Here is a 12984-nt window from a genome sequence, read left to right on the forward strand (position 1 = left end):
GGTTGAGTGGTGGATCTGGAGCTAGAAGAGTGCCAGGACTAGTGCTCTGTGCGCTAAGTGCATTAGAGAGCTCGGGGCCTGACATAAGGGATGATTTTCAGGGGGCTTGTTGGGGGGGAGAAGGAGTCTTTGCTCTCGGGACAGGTGATCAGGATTTCAGGGTGTTGGGAGTTGCCATTTCAGACTATACTCTTCATTGAAAAACTGAAAGTGGTGAGAGTATTGAGCTCTCTGAAGCGTAAGAGGGGTTAGGGATTCAGCAAATGGAGCAGTTTTTGTGGAGCAAGAATTGTCCTTAGAGTTGCGGTGTTTAGGTACAGTATAATTCTTGTTCGGTGGAGCAGTGACGTGAAAAAATGGATTTTCAAAGAATGCAGTCAGTGAGTGAAATAGTTCCCAAGCCGTATTAGACATACTTCATTTTCATGACTCGGAGGTATTTACAGATATTTTAGGCTTGTTTTTTTTTTTTTTTTTTTTTTTAAGGATTTTATTTATTTATTTGACAGAGATGACAAGTAGACAGAGAGGCAGGCAGAGAAAGAGGGGGAGGCAGGTTCCCTGCTGAGCAGAGAGCCCGATGCGGGGCTCGATCCCAGGACTCTGGGATCATGACCTGAGCCGAAGGCAGAGGCTTTAACCCACTGAGCCACCCAGGCGCCCCAAGGCTTGTGTTTTGATGTATCGTGAAATAGGTTGATAGACTGTTAGAAAAAATTTTTATTTCTGTTTGGTCTACTTAGACCTTAAGGTAGGTGATTGGGTGCCAGAATAGACCATGTTCATTGGCAGTTGGGAATTGAGAGCCAGTTAGCAAGGAGAGCATCAGTAAGAGATTTAGCTGGCCTAGGTAGGTCTCTTATTGTGGTTTCCGTTGTTTTGAAAGATTCCATATTTGATACTTTATGTTGGAGTTACAAGTAAGTTATTGGATCAGGTTTGAAATTTAATGAACATAAGTAGAAACTTAAAAAATTGTATTCTTGGCACAATAAGCTGTACATAATGGAAATGTGCAGCATAAGTGTCAATATTATGAATCCCTCGCTGAGTCAAGGGAATAAATGTGTCCATGATCCTAGCATTTTTTTCTCACTCTGTAATCTTCTCAGTCCTCTGTTTCTCTATCTCCAGGCAGCATTTCTGTCCAGTGGACATTTGGAAGTGTCTTGGAGATATTTTTGATTTTTACCTTCAGGACTGAAGGATTGATTGGGTTGCTACTAAGATCTCTGGGGTAGAAGTTGGGGATGCACGTGGCAGACCCACAGAACAGAGCTGTTGTCCCAGAATGTCCGTAGTGCTGAGGTTGAGAAACCCTGCTGTGGATTAATTTGCCAGATTAGATTTTCTCAAATATAAAATTTTATATGATGGTATCATACTGTATTGTAACCCTTTTGTTTGGTTTCTTCGAGTATTTCTTGTTGCATGTAGTTGTTACTTTTTGTTGCTGAGAACTATTTCAATTTACGGATCTACTACAACTTGGTTTTTCATTTACTTGTTTAGTACATAGATAGCTGAGTTTGGGACATTACAAATAGTGTTGCTGTGAACACTTAAGGTTCAAGTTTTTGTATGGATATACACTTTCTCTTGGAAAAGTATCTAGCTGCAGATGATTGGGTCATATGGTAGGTGTGTGTTTAACCTTTTTAATGTCTATAATTAAATTTGGGGTGTTTGGGATTGAGCAATTTTGTCAGTGTTGTCAAAATATAATCTTAAAAAAATGTACTTCTTGGGGGCACCTGGGTGGCTCAGTGGGTTAAGCCTCTGCCTTTGGCTCAGGTCATGATCTCAGGGTCCTGGGATGGAGTCCCACGATGGGCTCTCAGCAGGGAGCCTGGCCCCCCCCACTTGTGATCTCTGTTTGTCAAATAAATGAATAAAATCTTCAAACCACATGGAAACAAACCAAAGAAAGCCACGTACTTTTAAAAAGTTTTTGGAGTTAAGTGTTATAAATATCTTGGGGCTAGAGAAGACTATTCCCCAAATTTTATCCTGAAGATAAATGAGAAAATGGGATTGGATATTTCATTTTATTTTACTTTTTTCAGATTTTTATTTATTTGGCAGAGAGAGAGCAGGAGAGGGAATACAAGCAGGGGAGTAGGAGAGGGAGAAGCAGGCTTCCCGTTGAGCAGGGAGCCAGGGGAGCCTAGTGCAGGGCTCAATCCCAGAACCCTGAGATCATGGCCTGAGCTGAAGGCAGATGCATAATGACATTTTTATTTTACTTTAAAAAACAATTTTTTTTTAAAGATTTTATTTATTTGACAGGGATCACAAGTAAGCAGAGAGGCAGGTGGGGGTCGGGGGGAGCAGGACCCTGGGATCATGACCTGAGCTGAAGGCAGAGGCTTAACCCAGTGAGCCACCCAGGCGCCCCTGGACATTTTTAAAAACGAACTTTTCAGGATACCACTCTTAGAACTCTATTAGCTGTATTTGAATATGTACATTGAGTGAGATATCTTTGAGGGTGGTTTACAATTCTGTGTTAAGAAGGATTAGTGGTATAGAGATTATTTAAGAAAAAATAAAATTTTAGAAAGGGGCACTTGGCTGGCCCAGTTGGTAGAGCATGTGATTCTTGATCTCAGAGTTGTGAGTTCAAGCCCCACATTGGGCATAGAGATTACTTTAAAAAAAAAAAAAAGAAAAGGTTGCTGGTGATTGCTGAGTTTATGAAAATGTAAATTTTTTAAGAAGCTGGAAGTGATGAGATCGTTCTCACTCCATTTACTTGGGATGAAACTTCTCAGACAGTGGAAATGATTAGCCAGAGGAGGATTTGGGTAGAGTGCTGTGCTCACATCTTGGACATAATCCATCTGAGCTGCTTTCTTGGTGGTGAGCCATGTGATGGGGATTAACCCCGAACCAGATACCAGCGTCTGTGGTCAGACGGGTAGCTAGCCTGTTCTTAGCCGTAATTATCTGCAGAATATGGGCTGGACACTTTGTTAGCTGCTTTGACTGTAATTAGTTATTTATAGATTTTGTAACTGATAGATGAGGTAAGCAGGTGTGTGAAAACACAGACGGGGACTATTACTGTGTCATGGACCTTGTGTCAGAATAATGGTTTTTAATGTAATTATAGAGTGTGTGGGTTTCAAAAGTCCAGTTATACTAAAATACGTTTCTGTCCACAGACCCTCTCTGGAGGTCCATGGTTGGTGCTCTACATTTTATGAATTTTTACTAACACTTGCCTTCTTATCTGCCAGGAGCAAGAGACGCATTGGCAAATATGCTCTGTCGGGCAGACTTCGGTGTGGAGCTTTCATACAGAGTAGACAGGTGGCCTCTGTGATGGTTGAGGGTTTCCTTTGAGATCTGCTTGTGCTGTGCAGCCAGACTGAGGAGGATCTGTTATTAACTTGGGGTAGACAGAGTAGAATTCTAGGAATTTGCGGATTGCAGTAGCTGTGTCCCTCCGTATCTGCTAGCCTCTGTGAAGGAAGTCTGTTTATTGCATGTTGATATGTGTGAAATCATGAGGAAACTGCCTTCCTTACTTTTGCCTAGGCGAGGATACCTTCACTGGGTTACCACTTGGAACCCTTGTGTTTGGATAGGAGGGACCAGCAGGGGGAAAAAAAACACCCAAAACCTTGGGGCTACAAAAAGTTGCTAACTTTAAAAACTTTCCAAGTGGAGTGGCTGGCTGACTTAGTTGGTAGAGCATGTGACTTTTGATCTCAGGGTCCTGAGGTTAAGCCCCACATAGCTTACTTAAAAAAAAAAAATTATTTTTTGGATCCGAGTAAATATGTTACAAGAACAAAGTCCTCTAGCTGTCATCTCGTATTTGAACATTACCTCTCCCGCACAAGGAAGACATATCCTAGAATAAATATCAGCCCTTTAATTAAAGGTAGGCTTATAAATCATTAATACCATAATCTTGGCTTTTTGTTTTTCCATTTTTGTCATGGATCACAAAGTCTCTGCTAGGCTCTGTGGTTTGGGAGTTGCTGGATTTTTACCAGTGGAAAGCATAGGGGTTGGTAAGCAGAAAGTGCAGGACGCAGTGCAGGAAGTGGAGGAACTTCCTATGTCTGCCAGATCCCAGTTGTTCCTGGTCACCCCTCACTGGTGTCTGCCTGTGGTCGCTGCACCTGAGTGGGCAGCTCGTGGAGTAGCTTCACTTGGCCCGCCCATGCGTGGTCCCCGGGCTGCGCGCAGCGATCTGTTTCTCTGTGCTGTGGCCTAAGCTTCCAGCCTGACGTCTGGTTCTGTGTTTTTGGAAGTTTGCTTTTCTTCTGAAACTTACATCATGTCCTAACCTAAACCGAATTTGTATCTGTGGAGCTTAGAAGTGAAGTGTTAGTGTGGAGATGCCGGACACACAAAGGTAAAGAATATTACAGGTAAAGCCGTGCCGAAAAAGCACGCCGCCTTAGCTGAAGTTGGGATCTTTTCCTGTGTATTGTCTTACCCATTTGGGTCGGTTAGACTTCAGTTTTCCTAGGGTTGTATAGAAAATGGCTTTTTTTCTGGTAAAAACAAAACAAAAATTTTCTTATTGTGGTAAAAAATATATATATAAAATTTGTCATTTTAACCATTTTAAGTGTATAGTTTAGTGGCAGTAAGTGCTGTGTTGTGCACTGTACCACTGTCCATTTTCAGAACTTTTATCATCCCAAACAGAAACTCTCATCCGTGAAACAGTAACTCCCCATTCCCACCTCCCCCAAGCTTCTGGTAACCTCTCTTCTGTCTCTGTGCCTGGCTTATTTTGCTTAGTATAGTGTTTTCAGACTTCATCTGTGTTGCAGCAGCTATCAGCAAGCATTTCATGCCTTTTGTGGCTGGATAATATTCCATTGTATGGCTATACCACATTTTCTTTATTCTCTTCATCTGTTGGTGGGCACTTGGGTTGTTTCCACCTCTTGGAATGCTTCTGTTTGGCGTACAAGTATCTGCTCCTTCACTTCTTTTGGATCTGTACCCCCGGAGTGGAATTGTTGGGTCATATAGTAATTATGTGTTCTCACTTTTTGAGTGACTGCCCAAACTTTCTGTAGTGGCTGCACCATTTTATATTCCTATTTAAAAAAAAATTTTCCCCCAGAACAAAATGATAGTTTTTCTTTGTGAGGTTAAAATTGGTTGGGCCTACAGGCACCAGCTCATTTCTGTTGCATATAGTCTTGCAAATCTTCCCTTCTCTTTTCCTGTTTCTGGCATGAAGTTAAAGCACTTTGGGCCAGGAGTTGGCCTCTTTTTCCCATCTCTGTTAAAGCCCCTAGGAATGTATGAAGGCGTAGGAGAGCAGTTTCTTGGGAATGGCTTCTTGATAAGTGGGTTTTAAGGAGTGCACTACTGTACCTTTCTGTTCTATGAGCACTTGAGTTTGAATGTGTCAGATCAAAGTCAATATTAGTCTTGTGTTGGATGTAACTGTGTGGAATTGTAAACCTGGCAAATCAAATACTGTCTTTCATATTGTGCTAACATATGGACCCTTTTTTTCCCTTCGAATTCAGTGAAGGAGAGCGACCTACTCAGAATGAGAAGAGGAAGGAGAAAAACATAAAAAGAGGAGGCAATCGCTTTGAGCCATATGCCAATCCAACTAAAAGATACAGAGCCTTCATTACAAACATACCTTTTGATGTGAAATGGCAGTCACTTAAAGACCTGGTTAAAGAAAAAGGTAATGGTACTGGTGGTCGAGTAGGGTAAGAAGGTTGATGTGTCATCTTTTTTGTGGCTAATTCCTTGGTTATTTTTTTGTCAGTGGAAGTTGATCTGGGTAGAGCATGTGTTCTGTCCACGCTTGAGAGTTAAGCCGCTTTACCCACCCTACTTTTTTGTGTGGTCATGCACCTGTGTGTCAAACAGGGTGGTTTGTATGGTCCTTTGGCCTACAAATGATTTTACTGGCTTAATATGGTTAATAGGGTTTTGATTAAGCTTGAGGGGAACCTCTTTGTGTTGAGGAAATTTTTTGATTTCTTCATATTAGGTGGGAGAGGTTTTTCCTTTAAAATTTTTTTTTAAAGCTTTTTAATTCTGGAGGGAAGGTAGTTTGTTTAAATTTTGTGGCTGTCTTCCTGGGATCAAAATTTGGTAGTTGGAACTTGTGCTGCTCAGATTCTAAATTCTAAACCATTAGCTTGTATTTAAACTGTTAGGCTTTTTCCCTGGGCAGAAACCTGGGTTAGATTGGCAATCGGAGAGCTCCAGATAAGGCATCTGCTACATGATGCTTTGCTTTCAGGCGCACTTCGGTAGCGGCCCAGTGTCCAGATTCTGGCCTCGGGCAGGGGAAGCAACTGAAGCTCTGCTGCCACCAGGAGGTCCTAGGAGGCTGGTTGTCCCCGTGGTCCTTTGCCTCACCCCCTGTGCACACCATGTGTATCCTCTTTCTTTCCACATTCTTGTTCTGTGCTTTTGTCTTCCTTTCTTTCCTGATTCTTGGCCCTGCTGGTGGCACTCAGGGCTAAAGAGATTGCTCAGCCCTGGTTTAGACAAAACTACTGATAGAGAACAATGTGTCTGATGCCTTGAGGTCTCCAAGGGAAACCTAGAATCAAATTACCCTTAAATGGAGTCTTTTTGAAGGACTGAAAGGTATTGGTTTTCTGGAGCATTCATAATGAAAAGAGATTCAAGCTTGAGTTGTCAAATGATTAACATTCAGTGGCAGAGATGCCACTTGGATAGGCCATTTGGTATGTGTACTGGTGCTCCCAGCATTGGGTTTTGAAATTATGACTGGCCCACTGCCATCATTGTCCCATCACTTAATTTGACCATGACATGCCAGAAGCACTAGGCACCGTGAACTTCTCTGTACATTCATGTAGGCTGCTCCCATGTAGTAGTTCTCCAGATAACATGGATGGAAAAACGTTTGGTGTGAGATTTGTTTTCCTGCCTTGATCAGCCAAATCATTCCTGCCAATGCTCCTAGGGCAAGAGTGAAGTTTCTTCTTTTTGTCTGAAGGGCGTGTCATGTGGCATCCCAGATGCAGTGTTCTTGGTTTTTGGGACTGCTGCTTCAATACAAGCTTAGAATTTCTGTACAGTACAGTTGGGTCTCATTCGAATTAGTTTTTGGAATAACCCCCAAATTTGTGTTCTCGTGATTTGGTTGAACCGCTGAATTGATACTTCCATTGATAATAAGGTATAGTAGTTCCAAGAACCAGGAATGTGGCTTTGAAAACGCAATTGTTAGAATTTTGTATGAGATTGCAGGCCAAATTATTTTTTTATTTTTAGGAGTGTGTGAACCAGTTTTGGGACATGATGGATAAAGTAGGTGACATTTTACTGCTTTCCCATTCAGTAATTCAGTTTTGGAAGCCTTAAAGCTGGTAGCAGCAGCAGCCATGACGTTTCTGGATGTAGAAGCAGTTCACCTCAATTTCCTATTAAGTGTGGGGCCAGCCTGGTGGTTTATTTGGATACTTCCAAACTGGTTCTCATATTCCCCTGGCATACTGCTACGAATGCCCTGGCTCAGCCCTTTCAGTGTACTTTTTTGGTGGTGTAATTTAGAATTACAGGTGTGCAGTAAATAAGTTATTTTAAACAAATCTTAAAATGTTCTTGTTTAGAGCTCCCCTGTATAGGTTAAATTAATTATTTTTCTGTTTAAATTACTTGTCTTGTGGGTGAAAGAGTTTCATAAGAGAGAATTTTTTTACGGTAATGCTTCTGTTCAGCACGTGAGGTCTGAAGAAATTTACTGTTCACATACACAGGTCTCTTTAAAAATGTCCTCCTTTTTGTTAGGTTTAAAATTGCATTCATTCATGTCTTGGCATACAGATAATATGCTTAGGTGGTTATCGGAGATCTGAAGTATTTACTTGAAGCCTGTTGTAAGTTTTCGTCTTTTGAAGACTTGTCACTGCAGCTGGGGGCACTTACCACCCTGAAAGTCGCAAGGTCGTCTCCGGAGTGGGCCGGCTGTGGGTACCTGACTCACTACAGCTCTGCCACTTTATTGGCCTGCATCTTAAGAGTTCTGTTATTTCAGGAAACCAGCGGAATAAGCTAGAATTAGTTGTCTTCAGCTTAAAGGTCTAGAAAGTGTCCTGTTACTGCCACACTGTCTAACTGCTGCCTCTCAGAAGTGGACTAGTAGCTTCCAGGTGGCAAGACAGGAGCTTTTCTAAGGCTAACCATGCCTGAGATGCCTCATGGACCCCTTCCTAATTCCTGATCTTTCCCCCCTTCTTGGCCACCAAGTGTATGTACTCTGTCTTAAATTTGAACATTTAGCAACATTCTAGGAGATCCTATTAATGATACAGTGATTGTGTGACTTGGTCACTTTATTTTTTCTCCTGGATGGGATCGCAGAGCTTGTCTGGGGCCCCGCTGTTTGGTGGCAGTATCATGAAATCAGCACCGATGAATTTAAAGAGGAAAATAAATAAGTATTGAGAACTTTGTTTTGTTCTGAGCCAGGCTACACCCCCCCTCCTTTTTTTTTTTTTTGGCTCATGCACCGCCCCCTCCCTCCCCCCGGCAAGTTTCGGATGTGGATTAAACAGCTTTCATAGCTTGTAGAATCATGTGAGCTTTGCCCTTCCTGCCCTAAGTGTCCTAATGGAACAGAGGAAGGGTTTCTGTTGTCCTTCCTTTTGATCATGCTGATTTTTTAACGGAGATAGTACATGGGACAAATGGCTGCTGTGAACACCACAGAGTTGCTAAATTGAAAAAAAAAAATTGAGAGCCAGTGTAATTGGAGATCAGGATTGGAGATTGTCACATCAAGTTTGCAGATGCTTTCACAGTCTCAAAGCCTACCTGATTTTCATCACTGGGGACAGATTGGGATCGCATGAAATGTGTTTGACCTTAAGGACTAGGTGAAAAAGGTGACCTTGGGAATTTTAAACTTAAATCACGTTGTGCTGCATTACTGCGAAGTCCTCTGTGGGTGAAGAAAACTCATTACTGGGCTCCTTATTCTCCTGACCTAACCAGGGAGTTGGCACCATCGAGGTGGGGCATTTGTAAAGAGACAGGCCTGAGCTGGACCTGCAGTGAGTAAACATGGGAGCACCATGTGAGGAATAAAGGAACATCAGTAATGGAGTTTGCTCTCAATCCCAAGTTTACCAGCAGTCAGTTTAACTTGTGTAAGCAAAGATTTCTTTAAGCACTTAATCCTCTGTCTTCATTTAATGGATCGCCTTTTTTTTTTTTTTTTTTTTTTTTTAGATATTTTTATTTTGAGAGAGTGCGCGTGAGAGAGTGCGTGTGCTGGGGCAGAGGCAGTGGCAGAGAGTGTCTTGGGCAGACTCCACATGCGGAGTGTGGAATACTAATGTGGGGCCTGGTCCCATGACCCTGTGATCATGACCTGAGCCAAAACCAAGTTGGACACTTAACCCACTGAGCCGCCCCGGGGCCCCTGATGGGATTGTTTAAAGTAAATTTCAAATTCCAGCTGATTAGGAAACTGAGGCTCAGAGAGCAAGCGTAGTCCAAAAGAAAGTGTTTGTTGGCTCTTGAAGACAGCCTACATTGTGGGGTTGTGGAGCTAAAGTTTCTTTTCTTTCTGTTTTTTTTTTTTTTTTTTTTGGAAGATTTTATTTATTTATTTGAGTGAGAGAGAGAGCACGCATGAGCAGGGAGAGGGTCAGAGGGAGAAGCAGACTCCCCGCAGAGCTGGGAGCCCAACTCAGGACTCGATCCTGGGACTCCCGGACCATGACCTGAGCCAAAGGCAGAGGCTCAACCAACTGAGCCACCCAGGCGCCCTGAACTTTATTTTAAATATAAGTAAAAATCCATATCCAGTCTCTCTGTTCTTCGTATTTTCCTTTTTTTGAAAATTCAGCCTGCATTTTGTGAAGACCTGTAACGCTAACACATTTGTGTCTGTGGGACACTTGGGTTGTCCCTGCCCCACCAACCTAGTGGTGGGTGCTCTTCTGTCACTGTGGAAGTAGGAGCAAGAATGGGCTCACTAATTTTCTAACTCGTTCATAAATCAAGTAGTCCTTCTGTAGAGTAATTATTTTGCCAGGTTTCAGGTTGTCTGTATATTAAAGACACAAGCTTTCCAAATTAAAATAAGCATCTGTTCTGTGCACCCCTCTAAGCGTGGCCACCTGAGGGGTGTGTTTGATAACGTGCCCTGCTCTGTGGAGCCTTCCGCCTCCACCCTCGCCTTTAAATTATAGGCCTTTTCACATATGAATTCTCTTCAGTGAAGCTTTGGCCTCTGTCCTCCCTCTCTTTTTTGATCCATTTCAAAGGAAATGAGAATACAGACACAAGTAGTGTTTGTTACAAAAATATGTGCAGGTGTGTTAAATCACAGTAGCTCCGAGTGACCGCCTGACTCTTTTTGGGTTACTTGTTCATTCTGCTTATCCTCTTGATGTGTTTTATGCTTGAGGCGGTGTTTTTAATCATGTAAATGTTGGTTAAAGGTGATTTGTTGAAGCATTTTTAAAATCAAGGTAGGTGAAAACATCGGGCATTAGATTTTACAGTTTTAGTTCTTTCATTTAGATGTTTTGATATTCAGAGCTGCAGTAGAATTTCCTAGAACCTTCTTTTGGGATTCCCTAGATCCCATCCATGTCTAGGAAGGGAGAGGAGCAACAGTAGTTTTCCATCAATAACCTGAGAATTCCATTTGGGCGAGATTGTTGCTGCTACCAGTTTATTAACTCTGCCTCTCAGTCCTAACTCGTGTGCTCTGGTTGATTTGGTCTTTTAAACTTCCTTTCTTTGCATGTGACCAGACTAGGTGGCAAATTTCACCTTCAGTGTTTTGTTGCTAGTTGTACTGACTACACTAAACAGGTCTTTTGTTGTAATATTGTAGAACTAACAGAGGTGGTCTGCTAGTATCTTCCTACAGGGAAGTATGAACTAGCACTTCCTGCAGGTCCTGTAACCCTGATTTGCTTACATCTCTGAATTGATGTGGACTCTGAGGGTAGAGGTTGGGAACGTATGAGGGACCTGGTTATTATTGATGCTCCCTTGGGAACATTACTACTCATGCTAGAGCCACAGCAGCTGCCTAACCTGTGGCTAACCTGATAGGATGGAGGGTTTTTTAAATGTAAATTTTTTGTTTTTACCAAACAACGATGCCATTTGGGGAAACACAAAAAGGGATATTTTAAGCAAAGTTTTGGTGCAGAGGATTGAAGTTGGATGTGTGCCATCACTAGAATGTTAGGTGGAAAAAGTCCCAATTTCTAAACCTAGCTTTTTGGAAAAAAAAGTTTGGTTTGGACTTGCTTGGTGTCTAGGTTGCAGTCAGTGACAGCTTTATGGACACAGACTAGAAACTTAAAAATGCAACAGTATTTGAATTCTGACAACATAGTTACAGTTGTCTTGAGTTAGATATTGTGATGATTCATTTTTAAGGTTACTAGATGGTATTTAATAGCTTGTAGAAAATAAATTTGAGGTCTCTTCACTGTATTGACACTATTTGGCATTTTATCAAAGTGGAGATAAGGCTGTTGGTCCTCAAATGGCTGCTGCTGTTGAAATGAATGGCTTTTTAAAAACATGGCCTCAGGAATGGCTGCACCTTTTTTGGAATCGCTTTACTTTTGTAAGATTAAAATAAAGCCAATTTGTATGTCTGTCCCTTGGCTGTGATCATTTTCTTTTTGCCCAACTGGAGTGCATCCTCCAAAAGTTAAATTATACCAGTCCCTATTTCTTTTTTTCATTTCTTTGCACTGATTCTCTCTCCTTCCTCTTTTGTGCAAAGTGCTGGTTTGGTTCTGTAACATTCCAAGAAAGGACAAGGGGAGGGGACTTTGAACACTTGTCCTTCATGTTGTCAACTGCAGTGCAGATATATTAGTAATAAATATGCCCTTAAAATTATTTTATTTTAAAAGTCATTTTATCTTACATTTAAATCTTCCCTTGCTATTATTTTAAAATCCTCATAATCCGAATTCCTTTGAGCAAAGGAATTAGAATAGGCGCGACTTGAGGCCATTAAGAAGTTTACTTTTACCCTTGTGCTGTTGAACCAAACTTGAATACAGGATTGGGGAAGGCTTTACCATCATAAATCATCCTTTAAAAAACAAAAAAGGATATTCCTGAGGACAGAAGCACTTTCTTGACTCTGGAGAGCCTGCTTAAGGGATTGTTTTCTCCAAGTTAACACTAAATTTCTGTTCTTTTTGTGCCATCTTCAAGTTCAGCAGCCATTTTGGTGGTTGTCTTCTTGATGGGTTCTAACATCTGGTCATGATGGTCATGAATTGGCAATCCAAACCTTGAGGAAAATCTGCGAAATCTTTTGAAATGCTTTATTTTCTGCCCCCCCCAATGTAGTTCAGAATTATGTGAATCTTAACTTGTCTAGTTGCAAACTGAGCTCTGCATTTGCATTTATCTGTGTCTTTCAATGGGGAGGTTGAGAAAGCAGGAAGAAAAAAGCCTGGCTTATTAATCCACCGAAGAGAATCCAGATGCTGCTCTGGTTTATGATCAGATACCGGAACATCTTACTTCTGGCAGTTCTGGAGCTTGGTGCCGTGTGCAGGACCAGCTACAGATTTTGTGGGGCCCCATGCAAAATGAAAACGGGAGGCCTCTTGTTAAAATGTTAAGGATTTCAAGATTAACATCAGAGGATTAAACTAAGTGCGTGGCCCTCCTAAGTGCAGGGCCATGTGCAGTCGCACGGGTTGTACCCGTGTGGCCGGCCACACCACGTGGCGCCTTTGAGCATATACACACTTGAACGGCCTTGTAGTTAGTATTTGAGCTCAGTTCAGTGGCTTTGCAGCTTGTGCGCTGCTTACCTGCTTTCACCGTGAAAGTATATTGTGTAAAACGTTTGCCTCCCTTCCTCAAAAAAAGGGAAGCACGCAGACTTCTTTCCTGTAGATTTGGATTGCCTCTAGTCATGAGTGAGTATTTCAGACAGAGAAGGTGATATGGAAATCTGTGGCAATAGCTTGTTTGTGGTGGGAGGAAAATCAA

The 12984-nt window shown here is 41.9% G+C and overlaps 1 protein-coding gene across 8 annotated transcripts in view; it reads left to right on the plus strand.

The window, feature by feature from the left end:
• LOC111161812 (heterogeneous nuclear ribonucleoprotein M) overlaps positions 1-12984 on the plus strand; it is a 41366-nt gene that overhangs the window by 3935 nt on the left and 24447 nt on the right. For all 8 annotated transcript variants that reach the window (XM_022525787.1, XM_022525789.1, XM_022525790.1 and 5 more), the window contains exon 2: positions 5514-5683. In XM_022525787.1, the coding sequence (XP_022381495.1) occupies positions 5514-5683 (170 nt within the window). The remainder of the gene's footprint in view (positions 1-5513; positions 5684-12984) is intronic.

Source organism: Enhydra lutris, unplaced genomic scaffold (assembly GCF_002288905.1).
Source record: "Enhydra lutris kenyoni isolate GAN:26980312 unplaced genomic scaffold, ASM228890v2 scaffoldscaffold86, whole genome shotgun sequence".
Taxonomy (NCBI): Eukaryota; Metazoa; Chordata; class Mammalia; order Carnivora; family Mustelidae; genus Enhydra; species Enhydra lutris.